This window comes from Phytophthora infestans, genomic scaffold (genome assembly GCF_000142945.1).
Source record: "Phytophthora infestans T30-4 supercont1.1 genomic scaffold, whole genome shotgun sequence".
Taxonomy (NCBI): Eukaryota; Oomycota; class Peronosporomycetes; order Peronosporales; family Peronosporaceae; genus Phytophthora; species Phytophthora infestans.
In genome coordinates, this window is record NW_003303758.1 from 1,424,152 (window position 1) to 1,441,752 (window position 17,601).

Below are 17,601 nucleotides of genomic sequence, written 5' to 3' on the forward strand. Positions count from 1 at the left end.
TCTCCGGTCGTCGGCCCACCGTCTGCCCCGGGATCGAAGATTCGCTTTTCTCGTGCTGATAGCATGCGTCACCCGCTCCTTTGTCTTCTTGGCCCATTTTTTCCGTCGTGACACAATGCCAGCATTGACCACCTTGCACAGGGTTTTACGTCGACGGCACCGAATTTCGGTGTTACAGCGCTTGCAGCTGATCTTCCAATATTCGTGCAATGTCTCCCATATTCCGAGGAACAGCTGATTGTGAAAGAGTCGAGCACCACGTTTTGTATAAGACATAGGTTCCGCACACGTCACGCTGCGGATGGTCATTGTCGGGTAACTCCTCCACCCCATCGGGGCCGTGTAGATCGCAAGATCGAGGCGATCCACTTGTTGCCACACGCGGCTCCACCATAGCGGAAACGCACCTGGATCCGATTGTGTGGTATACCACTCAAAGTATGGATGTTTCCCTAGAGTAGAGCGTTGAGTTTAATTTTCGTCCGACTGGGGGTGAATGAGCCACTTTGACGCACCGAACTGGCCCACCGTACCGGCCCAGATGCGTCGGGCCTCGCTGACTATATGACGTAGCCGCGGAGGAGGCGATACAATTCCGATCGTAATTGCAAGCGTGTTCTTTGAGAAAATAGCTTTGAACGATTGATGGTGTTCCGTCTGTATAACGGAGTAGTCCATACGCATATGGAGTTCTCCCGCTGGTATCCTAACGAGCCAGCGGCATCCAGCGCTGGTACACTTTGCAAAACCCACCGAGTTGGTGAAAGCCGCTACCCAGTAAATGCGTCCACCTTGTGACAGGAGACATTCATCCCACCACACGGATGAGTGAGGCACGTATATGTCATCGATCCACCAGCTCTGTACCTGTTGCGGGTCGACGAGCGAGTGCAGGTGTTCAAACTCGTCGACGCTAGCGTCCAAGGCTAGCGTCACCGCTGACCACCCAGGCGTAATCTGCCCTGGTAGCGCGTCGTAGAGCCCAATGTCAGGGTCGATTTGCCGAACTGCGTCGATCAGTCGAGTCGGCAGTAGCCGGCCTCCTGGAGCCCGTTTCCGCAGAGACTGTTCCTCTCTTATGGCTCTGATGAACGTTGGGTTCCTACTCAAGACCTGTGGGGCGCTAAACCATTCAATCCACTGTGCGTTGACCCACACACCATCTGTTAGCCGTACGAACGGTTTCCATATCGTCGTCTTGGCACCCGTATCATTCCACATCGCTCTGGTCGGGAGTAGTAGATTTAAGGCAATTGTATGGCCTAATGACGGAAGTAACAGTATCTGGTCAGGAAGCCAAAGCATACGCTCCACCTCCACATACATTGTTCCAGGCATATTTGTAAGGTCAGATACCTCGCTGCATGTTGGCTGCGTAAGCCCAAATCGGTGCTGCTGTGTGTCGGCCTCGCTGCAGTTGCGGCTAACGCATACCGCGGACCATCGGCTGTCGAACGTGTTTTTACTGCATTTGTATGCAAGGCCATCAGCTTGGCACGCCAGTAGAAACGACACTGACCATTTTCCAGTCGTTATCATGGGGATTTCATTGTATGCCATTGTGTGCCGGTCTTCATTGGGACGGTGTTGTTTTGCGATCCATTTCTGACGTCTATCAGCATACGAACGCTCCCTTAAATACTTTGTTGTGTTCCCAAAACCTAGTCGATTTTCACTGTCGTAGACCATGTACTCATCGAAGTCAACCCAACCCGCATACGACATCGTCATTCGCTGTTCATGGGCCGCTCCGCCGCCGTATCAACCACCGCTAGTGCCGATCGCTGTTGTTGCAGGCTCATATCGTCAGTCGCTACATGTTCTTGGTGAGACCGAACCCATTTCGGTACCATTGTGCCGTGTTCGTGCATAAGACGTTGCAACGAACGAATTTCGATTCGATGCGGATCCCGGTACTTGGGCTGTGCGTCGCCGTTTGCAATTTTGCGTGCCCTATTGAAGATCTGTATCGCGCTTTGGTTGTCACACACTTGCTGACCGCAGTCCCCAGTAGCTATCAACCCGGCCATCAGCGCGTGTACCTCGCATCGGGTCGACGTAATATCGATCTTGTGAATCGCCATCCGACCTGTTACGGATTGGCCCTCGGGCTGTTGCATGGCCCAGGTGCTGAGTGCACGCCGCTAACACGCTACCGTCTCCGGCTGAAACGGATACGTCAGAGCTGTTGGTGGACCATTGGTATTGAAGAGCCTAATTTTGCGCTATGAGGAGGCCATCTTTGTCTACAGTTCCTATCACACGACAGCTCCCACGTACTCATTGAGGGTGGTGCCACCGCCCACACTCACGACAACATTGTGCGTCTCGGTAACGGCCGCATATCGAGTAGGCTGTCGTCATTTTGCAGCGTGTGACCGTGGTGGATAACAGATAGATAGCGCATGCGGCTTCTAGCAAGGGCTTCATCCAGTACTTCGTCATTATTGACACCGTGCTTGCCGTCGACGACAGTTAAATCCCAGATGATAACCCGCTGTCGGCGCGATGGCATCGTAGGTAGGTAGGTCGGTGAGATAGGTACACACACTGCCTCAAATTCAGCTTCCACGACCCGATGTCGGCGCTCGTAGAACACACCACTTCCGCGGGGGCGTTCATACCACCATCGGATCGGAATTGTATGGCCGAGGGGATGACTACCCACGTCCCCGATTTCTCTGTAGCCGATTTCGTAGTGGTCAATTACTGGCTCCGTACCGTTACTATTCATCTTCACCACAACTATCCACTGACCCACCCCAATGCGTAGTTGGAATGGAGTCGAACCAAGTTCTACCGGAGTACAGCCGACTGGACTACGGAGACGGTTGGTATCTGGCCTCATTAAGGCCTCTACCCAGTGATCGTACATGCTCTCCAGAGTGATGCGATCGTTAACCGACCAGTGACCCTTTCTCATCAGTTCCGGTAGCTTCATGCTTTGTGTGCCGGAAACGTTAGAGATATCGCCGACGTAGCGCAATTTGAACGCCGCTTTCCAGTTGATGGCGACAAGAGAACACTGCTGCTCCGAGGGAGTGTAGTCAATGAGAGGTCGATCATTGCTACGGCTAGATCGGGATTGGAGTGGCTGTGTCCACTCCACTGCCATGGTGAGCGGTGGATCAAACGACGCTGCGTGGCGGATCAGTTGAGCAGTCCAAGACCGAGCACCTCTCGGTGGTGTGATGGGGTAAGTTAGCGGGTGCCATGTCAATCCAGCTCGGGTTTGGTATGCCTTTAAACACTCTATCAGAAGATGACGGACCGGGAGAGACGGTGAGTTTAAGATGCGTAGCGCCTCCACTAAGTGGTACGTATTCGCGTCAGCCTCGCAGTTTTCCAGACCCAGGCCATTCTCTTTATCATAGAACACAGCTGTATTCACGTTGAGCGGCAGTCGTAGCACCGATCTCGCCACTTGACGGATGAATATATCCACCTTCGCTGCTACGTCTACGAACCCGCCAAGAACCATGCGGTAGCGCAATCGAGGAATCCATATATGGATCACCACGTAACGGAGTCCTGGTAGCGAAAGCCCTAGACGTTGTACTCGATCGGTGTCCGACACTATTCGTTGCCATGTTGATTCGAGCGACGCCGCCCACTGGTCCTCTCCGCCTTGATATATACCAAGATGTTTAAAGCCTTGCTCTGGTGACAAAAATTTGCACTGGTTGTGGTATTCCGTGGACGGCATTTATGTGCACTGCTGGGTAATGCTCCGTGGACCTAGCGAGATACATCTGGAACGACTTCGCTGAGCCGAAAGCACCTCCTGTGGCAAATTTACCAGTAAACATATTGGTGACCCTCGCACGATCCACCCGTCCATTATATGATGCTGTCACGTCCAGTTGATCGTCCACAAACATGGTGCTGGCAATGTTAATCCCGTGGCCTTTCTGACTATGTCTGATGACGACAGGGTCTACGCATTTCTCGAGCTGCTCTTGTAGGCATCCATGTACACTCCGATGTGTAGAATAGCGAGGATCGAGCCCTGACCAATGCCGAATTCACGCTCCCCTGTGGCAATCCATCCGAACGATGCTCTCACTTCAATTTCACCTGGTCCCAGTAGATCAATCATCAGTTTTTTCACGGTGTCCGGAACTCCTAGTCCGAGATATATGAGCTCTATAACCCACGCGGGGATACGGTCATAGCACTTGAGACAATCTTTAGATACTAGTAGGAGTAGCTCCTTCAACACCTTTGCTCGTTCAATTAGCAGCGTTGTCATTAGTGCGGCGTCTATGACAGACCTGTCCGACCGGAATCCGTGTTGCAGAAGACTGCGTGGTATGCCACCATCGACGAACTGCTTTATTACAAGAAAGAGTCGGTTGGCAAAGGGCAGATTGGACCGTGATCGGCCGCCGTGGTGGTAAACCCTTAGACACATCTAATGTTGGGTCCACATTCGGCGTTTTCGGCAGCAATACCATTTGTTTTCGGCGTAGTATCTTCGGAGCTAGTCCGGTACGTAGGATTAGCTCAATAATCTCCCGTTCTCGCTGCCTCACTTGTGCCGGAGCTGAAATTAACATCTCTTGGGAAACCCCACCGTACCCTGGTGCAGCATATTGCTTCAGCTGTTTATCAATCTCTGCTTGCATCGCCGCCGTGTAGTGGTAGTCCTGCTATGTTTTGCCGGCAGTCTGCCACGCGGCGGCGTACCGTCCTCCTCGCACGATATCAGGAAGAATCCATTCCTATGCAAATTGTGGAAGTGTATGAATATCGTCTGGATTCAGAGTGTCTAAGTACCGTGGCCTGGTTGTCCTTTCATCCACGGGAATCCAATTGTCTAGTAAGACCGTTAGCCGCCTTTGCACCTCCGCCCTGTCTTCAGTGTAACTCCGCCCAGTATCGCCCGGTATTATGGCACTGCGGATAGATACCGGTGGGGGTGGCTTACCTAAAATAGCTCTGGAGGAACGCCTTAGTCGCCCCACTGACGAACCAGTTTCGGCGCAGTTCCTGGCATAGTCTGCGCCGTGTTGTTTGTCTCCAATTTCGGCGTGTCCGAATTGTCTTCCTCCAAACGTTTAATGATAGTCATAAACCACTCGACCCAGTCGGATATCTACATGGATTCGAGTGGTGCGGCAACTATCGCGTTCAGCTTGCGCGCTCCTTTCTGATGGTAGCTCCCTTCGACCACCGTATCGGGGAAGGCAACCCACCTCGGCCAGCATATCGCCCCAGCGATCACCTGAATGTCGTCAATAGTAATATCTGCTTGGTCTAGGACGATACGCGCTTGACGAAGCTGAGCTGTGCAACGGTTACCCCTCTTGATACACACAGCTCGCGTCAGCTGCCGTTTGGACTGGTTGCTTTCTCCCCAGAGATTCCTGACACTCAGATAGAGACAGGAGCATAGGTTGTCAATCGCTTGTTCAAGCCACACTAGTCTCTCGTCAGGTGTGCTGGTGGCAGCCTCGATATCATCAATAAGAAAGATTTCGCTATAGCGTAACATTGTCCGTGTGTCCTCTGTAAGCTCCTTCATCTCCTCCTTCGCTTTTTGCTGTGTATTAACAACCTTGATGAGGGTTACATGTTGAAGGGTAAAAGCAATTCGCACCCCACGATCTGTCCGCATGACTATCATTGGCACACCCGCGTGGTCGCTCGTTGTAACGCTGTTAATCGATTTAGCGCTAGCTGCAATCGCTGTCTCGTGCTCTCCAGAGATGTAAATGTCGTCCAGCGTGGACCGAGTACCCTGTCTGGAGTACGTATACCGAGGCGTTGTCGGGTGTCTACATCGAAATGTAGAGACGAATCCGAGAGAGTCCGTCCATGCTGCAAATTGCCGGCTCACCGCCTGCGAGCTCGCGGAACGAACTGTGGTCCCTGATCTATCTAGCACGTCGTCCGTGTAGGTGTTAAAGTCGCCCGCCACCATGACCATAACACAGCGGACTCGGCCCTCTACCACCCGCTCGTGAATCCATGCCCACTCATCGTGTACTTCATCGAGATGCCGTTCCGGGGAGTGGTGAATGTACGTGTCAATCATCCATAACTCTCGCGCTTTGGCTAGCCGTACGGCAACGCACATGGATCTCCTTGTGGGCGAGTAACATACGCTATGTTTGATCACTCTGTTTTCCCATCGCTCCTTGCTGAACACCATTGCAATCCGTTTGGTGCCGATTAGAAGAAGGCCTGGTATTGGTCGTTGGGGTTCGGCAGTCGATACCCAGATTTGCTCAGAGCGTTGCGGGCGGGGTCCGGTATCACTTACAATTGCTATGTCAATGTCATTCGCCAGTATCCATCCAGCTAACTACTGATCCATTTTATGCCGTAAGTTTTTGTATATGTTCACCGTACAAATGGAAATATCGTGCTCCGTGTCGATCGTTGATGGAACGTCATCGCCGATGTAGTCCCCCGAGTAGTGCTCCCGCTGACGAATAGACTGAAGGATCGTGCTTCGGTCAGGTGCACGCGTGCTTGGAAAAGCACACCGAGTTGGTCGCCACCGGCGATAGTATCGACACCCTCGCTCCGCTCTCCGTGTAGTGGCATCCATAGTCGCACATCTTTGATCCTCTAGCACGGATTCGTCAAATCCACTCGGGGAGTTCATATCCAGGTTAGGCTCGCTGTAGACCTCGGGCCTTACCAGCGTCGCTCGAAGGTTGTCGTCGTTAACCAAAGCTGCCCTTGTTAACTGACCTGTCAGTGTCATAAACAGTGCTATCATCCACAGAAGTTGCCATTTAAAGGCCATTTTACTTGTTCTACCTGGCTTATGTGGCCTCCTTACGCAAAATACGGACTCGGTGCGTGGCCAATGTTTGTTTCGTTCCGTGAATCGCCCATTGTGTCGTCTTGGTCTCCACTGCACTACTGTTGCGGCAGCAGTCTGCTTCGCTAGAGCGAACTGGACAATTTGCACCATCCTTGCGTTCCAGATCTCATCCATTCCATCTAATCGTTTTTCGAGAGTCTGACAACGTTGTTCGGCCGCCTTGCAATAACGCGTCATGTTTGCTAGTGATGTGTGTACAGTGGCTATCTTGGCTTCAATGGCACGATCCACCAGCCGCTCAGCGTCGTTCATGTTGTGAGGTACCGTAAGCTGACTAGTGCTTTAAGTCGGGTGTGCGTTTGATCTACGTGCGTCTCGGTGTTGCTGCGTTGATGTTAGTTGGGGGAAATTGCGGCGGACATGACCGGTGTGATGGTATTCCCAGCAGCCATTACCACTTCTTGCTCGAATTCGAAGCGGTATGTCACCGACTTGTAATCGTTCTACAGCTTCTGGCCCGAACTGGCGGACTACCTCGTGGACTTCATCGGCTCAGCTAAACGTTACCACCGCAGACTTGCTTAGGCCTCTTCGTACTTCGACAGATTCCGGCGTGTATTCAGCACGTTCAAAAGCCTCCTTGAGAAATAGGAGAGGTGTGAATTATAGTTGGGTTAGCTAACCCCATAACGAAACGCTAATAAACTTGGAGCCTGAATCCGTTCTCGGTGGTGGTATCTAGCGATTGCGAGTGGAAGTTGGCTGACTTCAAGACATAAAACCTGGTGTTCTGTCAGCAGAATGGCATCAACTTCGAAGACAATGACCTCTTTCTCGAGCTCAAAGACCAGGCGTATCTCAAAGGAGTTCCTGTGCGGCAAGACCGGTCACTGTGGCAACTGATAAATAGGGGATATATCCCCATCACGACCCGTGATACGGTGACATTGGTATGAGTACAACCCGCGTACACTGGCATGTTGGCCACGAAGCTGTCTCTGAATGAGCTAGAGTACCGCAACGGAAATAACGTATCTCCAACTCAGCTACGTCAAATCGTTAAGCAGTGGGGAGCCACGGATTGTTTGGTTGTGTCGCACTCCATGTACATGAACGAGAAGCAAAGATGGTCTCCGGCGGCATGCATGCGATACGCTGCAAGGACATCGCCGCTGTTGTACTCATTTCGTTTGTTCTTTCCAAGTCCAGGTGAAGCCAACTCAGTGTACGCTAATTACCTTCAGGCAGCAAAACACCGCAGGCGCAGAAGGGAGAATCCTGCAGACACAATTACCCTCAGCCTGGTGCGTAACACAGTCTGGGACCCAGCACGAAAAGTCTTAATTCGCTTGACAAACGCCGTTCGTGAGGCACAATACTTGAAAGGTGTCATCGTTTATGGCGTTACGAGTGGTGTTTTGTTGCTGTTTTGCCGCTCCATTTAAAATCGTATCGTACGCCCCTGTCGACGACACGTCCGCAGCTAAGTAGTATCGGATTTTGCTGCCTAAACAACTCTGAGAAAACAATGAATTACAGCTGTAACACAAATGACCTCATTTTATCCAATCTAAAACTATCTATCTTTATGGATCAAGTGACAACATTTATTAGCAGCGTTGTTCTTATGGCCGGTTCTTAAGGCCAGCTTCTGTTGTACATGTACTACGATTTGGCAGCTCAGTCAGTTACCTCACTCTCATATAATTTCTTAATATTTCAACAACAAAACAGTTGTCGTTATTAAACTTGCAGAAACAGTATTACGTATATTACAGTATGGCCTCGAAAACACGCATTCCTACGTGTACGCTAAGCACCTTGTAGCATAGGAAGCGGCTTAAGGGGCTATTTCATTTGAGAATAAGTAGCTCTGTCTGTTTAGCACTCAAATATTAAAAGCAGCATACATTATTAAGTATTGTGCAAATCTCTATATATGCTCTGTGAACCACATTAATTTGCTGATGTAAGCTACATAATTCAGTTTTAACCAATCGAAGCCGCCTTCGCTCGGCACGGCGGCCAATGGGAAGGCTCAAAAACCTGAGCGTTTCGTGTGGGACACCGTGCTAGCATTGATAGTTTAGAATACAGTAATCACCGCAAATAGTGCCACCGACACTAATTTATGTGAGGTGCTTGAGGTTTTGTTCACATATATTAATGTCACTGTCACTATTTTTGAGCTGACACTATTTTATGTGTGGTACAAGTAGTGTCAATTATCGGCACTCTTGTTGATGATGTATATAACTCCAGCGGTCACTATTGACGCTGTCGCTCATACTGCTCTCTATATTCGCAGATCTTGTAGCTGAAGTCTTACCTGCAAACTCATCGGGGTGCTTCTGAATGATTTCCTGGAGATGCGGGAATAGCAGCTTTGGGCTCCAGGTACCGTCGATTCCCAGCGAGAGACCACACCTGATCATTGCCTTCCTGGCATAGTTGAACGCGACCACTATGGGCGAGGCACTGGTTGGCTTTTCAATTTCACGACGTTTTCACTTTGGGCACCGGACCGGTTGCCCAAAGCCATCAGGTCCTACAGGGGTCCCGCAGAATGGGTGCATGTTCGTTTAGCAATCAGGCCAAGTGTGAACACTTCCAACAAGTTCGCCACAGCCCACACAGGGCATCTTTACCAGAGGGCTCTTCGCGGACATTGCTTGTTTCTTAGCTTCACTTGAAATGGTGAAATGACTGCTCTGGCTCAAGGAGTTCAAAATTGTAAATATTACCAAACGTGAGTCTATTATTTGCTTATAATGTCTTCAATACAAAAATATCCGCTTTGAACTTGCAGTAACCGTTTTTTACAGTATTACCACAAATCGTGGTGCTTATACATGTGTCGGTGTAATCGACTCGAAAAACCGCACCGGAGACGGGCTCGAGCCTGCGCCAGCAGATTAGGATAGTCACGCCTATCCCGCTGAGCCAGATCTTCAGACCCGTACGCGAGTTTTAAGTTTTGGTGTGTACTAGAGAAGTTCACTAAAATTGTTTTACAAACGCCAGACGAAAAAAATTCTTTGTAGTGTAGCCCGGGATTTGAAGCGAAGTAGGAACACCAGCAAGACGGGGGCCAACCCGCACTGAAGTATAGGCCGAATGTATTTAGCTAGTTCCTAGCAAATCGAAAAGTGAGGAGGATCATGGGTCTGGCGCTAGCCAGCCCGTTCCTCCTCAATGCTGCTGCCACTTGATCAGAGCGACATACAGCAGTCAGAAATGGACACGCATCCACATGAAAGGAAACATGCAGTAGGCCCTACTAAATCCTAGTTTAACACACAGGGACAATGGCTGTCCGAGTGTCTGTGATATCGTCAGCCGACAGGCGTCAGACACACCACCAGATTTCCACTCATTGTCTTCTAGCCACTGGCCTACAGACACATTTGGGTGAACACCCCCAGCTCCGGCTCTAAGTGCAAGGGAAACCGAGGTGGAAACCCACACTTCACTACACAGCCCCCGAAGCTCGGTTTCACCTGTCCTCGTCTTACCGATCTCCGTCACAGTAGTGTTCACCGAACAACTAACTGCCCTGTCCCCGGTCCCTACGGCGACTTGAACGGCGTGGCTGAATACGTGAAGGCGTCCCAATCCGCATCTCAGCTCGTACTTGGCGACCTCGAGGAGGTGGAGGCTCTTGGACCTCGGCACCCAGGTGCAGCTCACCATTCCCGTCCACAGTCTGCCCCGATGTATGTTGTGAGTCGGCCTGAGGCTCTTCCTTAGTCGCTCGATTACTTCTCCGCTTGCGTCTGCTAGCGGTTCTATGTCGTCGCTTCTGTCCAGTGAGACGAGGACGTGCCTGCCGGGCTTCACCCTGAGGCCCCCGCAAGTCGACGGTGTTGTTCCGGAGTCCGTGTTCGGCCGCGCTTCCAGTATTAGCTGGCGATCCGCATGCTCTAAACCATCTTCACGTCCTCCTTGAAGCCATTGCCAGTGCTCACGAAGCCGCTGGTCATCGGTACTTGACACATAGTTCCCAACCAATACTTGGATCTCCTTGACCAAATCACCCATGGGCTCATACGAATCCTCGATAGGTTGTAGCCCTTTCCAGCTGATCAGGATTTCAAAGGCATTGATGTCACTATTCCACTTGTGCCCCTTTTAGTCCTTCTACTGCCAACACGATGCCTTGTAAGGACACATGCTCCAAGAGCTCGTCCGTCACCTCTAGGCTATCGTCGGAGTAAAACTTTAACCTTGATGCATGAACATCTTGTTCATCACCAGTCACGAGGTGCTTCACACGAAATGAATAAGTGTCGGCTCTCGTCAACTTGTACGGACCAACCCACATCACCTGTAACTTGTTGCCGTGCTTCTCGTCCACTCGGGACCTTAGCACGTAATCACCGATGGTGAAGTTTACCACGTTCTAACCACGTTCACGTTTCTTATTCAGGAGCCTTTGTTTCTCTCGTCTGTCCTCCACCGCACAGTGCATTGACCTTATGCTCTCCCTCCATTTCGCCAGGTAGCCGTCTACCTCAGCACTAGCAGGGATTGTTTGCAGGCGGCGTCTGTCAGGCAGGTAGAACTCGCTCAGCGGCGTTGGGTTTTCCAACCCCGTGAACAGCTCCAATGGCGAATGGTTGCCTAAGGAAGGCACAGCAGTGTGGTTCAGGTTTGACTGCACTAATGGCACCAAATACACCCAATCTTTGTGACTTATCCGATGTTCCAGCGGCATCGCACGAATGACCTGGAGAATGTCGAGGTTAATTCGCTCGATTGAACCATTCACCCATGGGCTGTATGCCAGCGTAAACGTCTGCTGTGTGCGGAGTCTACGACTCAGCTCAGCCACTACTTCGTTCTTGAAGTGTGCCCCCTGATCCGATACCCAGGACGGCGGTATTCCATAGCGAGAGTGCCAGGCTAGTAAAGCTTCCTCCACAACAGGACTTTCCGCCGAGCCCGCCACCACTAGTTCGCAGTAGTGTGCTGCGTGGTCTTTAAGTGCCAGAATGTAGCAACTCGTTCCGTAGCTCGGGCCCAGATATAGGTAATCGAAATGAAGGACCTTGTTTCGCTCGTTGCATTTTATCAGTTTTCCCCACGGTCTTGGGATAATTTTCCCCCCTCGGGAATGCAAACAGTCATTCACAAATGTAGCCACAATCCTTCGCAGGTTGTCGATCGAGAAAAGACTTTGGAGGTGCGACACCATTGCTTGCTGGCCACGATGTCCTTGGCTTCCGCAATGTGCCACAACGCACAGCCTCCGAATTAAGTCAACAGCTTCTGCAGGGATCCAAATACAGTCATTCCAGGTAAGATCGCCATTTTCGGAGCGCACCGCACAATCCGGTGGCGTGAATTTGGACTGCGTCTCCACGAGCTCAGCGAAGGAAGGCCACATAAACGTATCGTCGTCAAGCGGTCTGAGTTCAGTTCGTCGGCGAGGTTGACTGCGCCGGATCATTTTCAGCCGCTTCAAGGTCGCCCTCGGTGTGTGGTTGCCGACCCACCGAGAAACCATGTCAGCCCAGACATTCTCGGGTCCAGGTACGTGCTCCACGATGTACTGGAATCCCATAAGTATCATGGACCAAGGTAACAACTTTCCTTTTACGTGTTTCTTGACATTCTCATTAGGTGCGAAAACGTGTACCAAGTTCCGGTGATCGCAGAACATCCTGGAAGCCTTGGGACGGAGAAGAAGATAGTCCAGCCTTTCGCAGGCAAGGACAATAGGTAAAGCTTCCTTCTCTATGACGGTCCAGTTGAGCTGGCTACCAGTGAAAGTTCCACTCATACAGGTAAGTAACCTGTGTTGTTGTTGTGTCACAGAAGTCTTCGGATCAAAGTCGGCTACTTGTGTAACGATTACCACCCAGCCCATGTCGCTGGCGTCGGTAAACAAACAAGTCGTCGCGTTGTCGTCCGTATACGCCAAGGTGGCCGCATCAGCCAACATGTCCTTGACTCGGTCAAATGCCAAAGGTTCTTCGGTAGTTAACCGAGCTTTGAATCCAACTGCAACTCTTTTCGTCCGCTTTGGGTCAGCGAGCGCTGCATCTAATAGGCTCTGGAGAGGCTGGCCTTGACGGGCGAAGTCCACGATACTCTCTCGCATCCAGTTTATTGCACACACAAACTGCTGGAGCTCACCAGCAGTAGTAGGGTATGGCATCGAGCGTAGCGACTCGATTCTCTCGGGGTCATGGCGGATACCTTCACCATTGATGAGTTTACCGCACCACTTAACCTCTGTTTGGTATAAGCTCGTTATCTTGGCACTCAACTTGAGGCCAAACTTATTGAGAAGAGAAAAAAATTCAGCGAGTTTTTCCAGGTAGACGTCAATGTCGTTTGCGTACAGCAAGAGGTCATCGATCCAGATGAGGAGGTGCTTGTACAGCAAGCTGCTGAAACACTCCTCCATAGTCTTTTAAAAGTGGATGGCAGCATCACTTGAGCCTTGGGGACCCCCCCCCTCCAGACACACAGATACACACACCCGACCACAGTGACACAAGTTTCTACTTACATGACAGCGAAGACGCTACTACTGGACGATCAAGATCGTGAGTGTGTGAAGCCTTTGGCGGACGCATGCGTTTCTTCCAAGCATATCATCAACTTTTTGAACGAGCGCATTGGTATGGAACGCTGACCGTGTTTTGCTGAGGTGGTGTCTATTTAAAACTTAAATTTGAGCTAGCGTTTTGCTGTATTATATCTTTCATTGAATAAGGCTGCAAGATAACCTCACAGTCGACTCGTAATCTCGTACGCATTATCATGGGACGCGATTCCGCCAAAGATCGATTATCGGACATGTTTCACGCGCTTCGACAACTGAATGGGAGCGACGTGCTCGTAATGCAAGAGCAAACGGGTGTAACGTGCGGGGTTGTCATGCAAACGCAGGCGCAGAAGCTGCTTTTTGAGCGCTGGGGTGAGACCTTAGCGATGGACTTCAGTCATGGGACGAGTATCACTTGGGTGCGTCGTCATTATTTATGGCAACTTTGTCTTCTATAGCAACCTTTTCAGCAGCCTTTTCTAGAATATAGCGACATTATTCCTAGCGCTACTTTTCGTTGCTGATATGGCATGCTACACAGGAAGTTTGGTCGTCACAACGGCTACAGGTCCCAGTAGTTGCCTCCATCAGCCTTAACGAGAAGGCTGTGACAATATCAAGAATCTTGAAGTACTTCAAAGAAAAAATAAACCTGGCTGGACGCAGATAGAATCTGTGGTGATTGACAAGGGCTACGTGGAGTGTTCTGAAGGACGCGTTCCCTGAAGCCACGATACTGTTGTGCCAGGTTCTCGCGATCGCATACTAAAGGAAGATCATGAAGCGTCCTGTGTTTCGCTTGATGGTGTCGGAAGAGGAGAAATTACTGAGGCAAATGAACAAAATTCTCTACAGGTATGGATGTCTTTTATGCTAGGTTAAAAAATCCATTCTATCACTCACGCATATAATTTAGCACAACGCAGATCCGGTACACCTGTCCTACATGGCATTACGGTAGTACTGCAAGAAAAAGAAGCGCCTAGCTTTCTTTTCCTACTTCGAGAAAAAATGGGGCTCCTGTCGTGATGTGGGCAAACTTTGCCAGGGGAGCATTATTTACCGCTGGAAATACCATGCAAAACAGGTTCGAGTCAAATTAAAACCAAGTAAAGATGTTGGGACATAAGACGAGAATTGACAAGACGATCGCCGGTCTGTTGCTGCACCAGCTGACTACTGCGAAGAAGATTGTATCTAAAATTAACCAACATCACTCAACGACGCGGGTACCAAAGACTGTCCCGAAATTTCTGAGACGTGGCCACGAGATTATCTACGAGCGTGGTGAAGAAGGAATGGGAGCGATTTGTAAATCTGATGGACGGTGCTACGTGCAAGCGAGTTGCAGGGAGTGTTTCGTGCTAGAAGATTCACTCGTTCAATCAAACCTACGTGTGTGATGACATTAAATGAAGTTGCAGCTGTCTTTTCTACAAGAGTAACCAGCTTCCGTGTCGTCACATTATGCACCTTGCTGACGTTGGTCACAGATTTGACGTGCTTCCGGTTTTGGCCATTCATGACCGGTGGAGTACGTACGCTGCGCTACGAACGAACAGTGATCTCGGTGCTGCGGCTGACCCACTGAGGCCTAAATGTCAAAGTAAAAGTTGCCGAAGCTAAAGACGCCATTTGACAAAAATGTTACCGAGCGAGTTGGGGGGGGGGGGCAACAAAGCAAAACGAGGTAGTCCTCGTGCTACTCCACCGCAAAGAACGTGCCAACAAAGTAGTATTGTTGTCGGCAGAGAAGTACGCTTACGCTAAAGCAATGCTGGAACCACTTCTCGAGCGTCTATCCTGCTTATCGAGTGCTGAGTTCTATCAGGAGCTGGCTGCATGAAAGGAAACCGTGGCGATTGGCTTAAGTCGGTCTACGGTGACCGCTAGCACTACCAAAAGCTGGGGTGGCGTTGACGCTTATGATGAAAGCGGAACTGATGCTTTTTCGTCGATTGATTCTTCCGATGTAATGGAAACCTTGAGGCTAGTGGACGAGGTCAAGGATAGCACTCCGACCACGGATGGCTCCACGGATAACACTACTATGTCGGACTTCGAGGACGAGATGCCACCAGCGCAGCAGCGTTGTAATGCACCAGCTCCCACCTCGTAACTTTCACAGGTTGAGGCAAGCAAAATGACCTGTAATTTCAGCCGATCAATAGACTACATACATACATTTGCGATCCCCGCTGGCCGCACACGATCCCTGCAAGCAGCAAACACAACAGCATGGAAAGAACAGCGTACGACTGACGTGCTTGACGCCATAGTGGAACACCAAGTGGTCCCTCTTGATCCGATTGCCACAATCGATCCGAAGCTGTGGAAGATAAGAAGGTAAAGTTGCTTTACGCGTACGGTTGTTTTTAAAGGTTGTTATATGTGTTTGCTTTATCTATACGGTTTGTTTTGCAGTAATTTTGTCAAAGCGCTACCTGGATTCCACGGTATCAAGACTAAAATTCGTACGTGGCTCGAAGACCCGTAGTGTCTTGAGCAAGATTGGCGCAAGGTTCGATCGAATGTGAATCTGTTTGCGGAGGAGACGGGTACTTTCGGTTTGCCCGCTTTTGCTGTTTGTGATCGTCACAGATAGTTAGCAAACGAAGTGATAGCCAAGTTCACATCCAGCAGATACGAACGGAGTTCGGGACACTTTCTGGAAAGGGAATTATCTGCTTCGACAGTATTTTGGGTGGACTTTGTCGGGGTTGGCTTAACGATAGGCACGTCGATTTCTGCCTGGAAACACTTGGTGAATCGGTGGAAAATTGCTATGTACTGGCGTCTCTGATATGGGCTATTGGCTGGCCTTCCACACCAAGAACGGCACTGACAGCCATCTACTCAATCTTGCACCCGGTAAATTTTGATGCTATCACTGGGGCATCATTATTATTTGTCTGAGGACTACCGCAACAACTGTGAATGCACGTATTCGCATTTATGAGCCGCTAATCGACGAGTCCTATCACGATGAAATGCTCATGGTTTGTATAAAAATACCACAAGACAAAAATGATTCGAGCCAAAAAAAGGATTATGCGGGGTTTTGAAGAGATGGTATTAAGCTTCCATGACCGATATTCAGCTTGTCATTAGCGATATTGAATGGGTATATATATATACCCCTCAGCAACCCGATGTATCCAGTTGCGGCGTCTTTATCGTGGGGCAGGCGAACAATTACCTTGCCCGAGACGGACAGATAAACTATAAAGTCCCTAAAAGCGGCGTCATCGCAATGCGCTTGCGAATGTTGTTGGTTATCGTGCACCACTCACCCGAGAAGCCCATGAATAAGTCTGATGTTGCTAAAACAAGTGCGATTCATCAAAAGTTGCAAAAAGAACCCAAGTAGGTAAATTGCTTCTGTAGTAAGCGCTCAGTATACTGGAATTTGTCCCTGTGTTAGCCCTTCTATCTATTCACCTTTATTCCCAGCAGAACTCCAAACGAAAAGACTCCACATCAAACAGCCTCGTCCTCGTCCAAATCGGCCGCCAGCTCAAAACCACGCTCTTCACACATTTCAATCAGTGATTGAAACCTCAACTGAACCGCTAACATCTTCTCCAAGCTAGTGTGCATTTTCACCAGCATAGCCTTCATCTTCATCAGCTCCGTAATCCTTGCGCGAACCAGCTCCCGTGCAAGAGTCTTCTGAACCATTATAGTGTAAGATCTTTGGGAATTTGTCAAGTCTGATTTCTGTGCGGTGCACATCCAGATACATGTGCTGGGCACCCCGTGAAGTGGTCCTGGAACAGCAGCAGTGCAGTATTGCCCCGCTGAGTTCGAGGAAGGAGAATCACGAAATCCATTGACACGACTTGGAATGGATGGTCTGACACCACATTTCCCGGCGAATAACCTCTCAATTGTGGCTTGCTCTTACTAGTATTGCAGTCATACATGTGGTGCACATGCTTTTGGCATCTCTAAATTTAGACTTTAACTGGTGACGGCCACGTGTCGCGTGCAATTTATAATAGATTACCGGCTTTGTGGTTGTAATAAGCCGTAAGGTTGCCACATTTTCCGTCCTGTTGTCGAAAATCCGGTTTAATTAGGTTGCTGTAACGCCATTCGGCCATAATTCACAACACTTAAATATGTTGAGCTCTGACCAAATTTGCCGTTTTAGTTATCAATCATTGGCGGCCCCCCGGGTCACACAAAACCGGTATAATTTTAGAGCTTGTTTAAAAAAAAATGAAAAAAGGACATTGGTAGCCATTTTATTGTTTAG

At 49.9% G+C, this 17,601-nt stretch overlaps 2 protein-coding genes across 2 annotated transcripts; one reads left to right on the plus strand and one right to left on the minus strand.

Annotated features, from left to right (window-relative positions):
• Positions 1 to 3,706: 3,706 nt before the first annotated feature.
• PITG_00240 (uncharacterized protein) lies at positions 3,707 to 4,594 on the minus strand (the record flags this gene model as incomplete). Its single annotated transcript, XM_002908817.1, has 5 exons — positions 3,707 to 3,738; positions 3,782 to 3,958; positions 4,015 to 4,330; positions 4,377 to 4,526; positions 4,577 to 4,594. The coding sequence occupies 5 exons, from the start codon at positions 4,592 to 4,594 to the stop codon at positions 3,707 to 3,709; spliced, it is 693 nt and encodes a 230-aa protein (XP_002908863.1).
• Positions 4,595 to 14,455: 9,861 nt separating this feature from the next.
• Positions 14,456 to 14,979, plus strand: PITG_00241 (uncharacterized protein; the record flags this gene model as incomplete). The annotated part of the gene is made up of 4 exons (XM_002908818.1): positions 14,456 to 14,581; positions 14,637 to 14,674; positions 14,783 to 14,874; positions 14,933 to 14,979. 4 exons carry the CDS (start codon positions 14,456 to 14,458, stop codon positions 14,977 to 14,979), a joined length of 303 nt encoding a protein of 100 aa, XP_002908864.1.
• Positions 14,980 to 17,601: the final 2,622 nt, after the last annotated feature.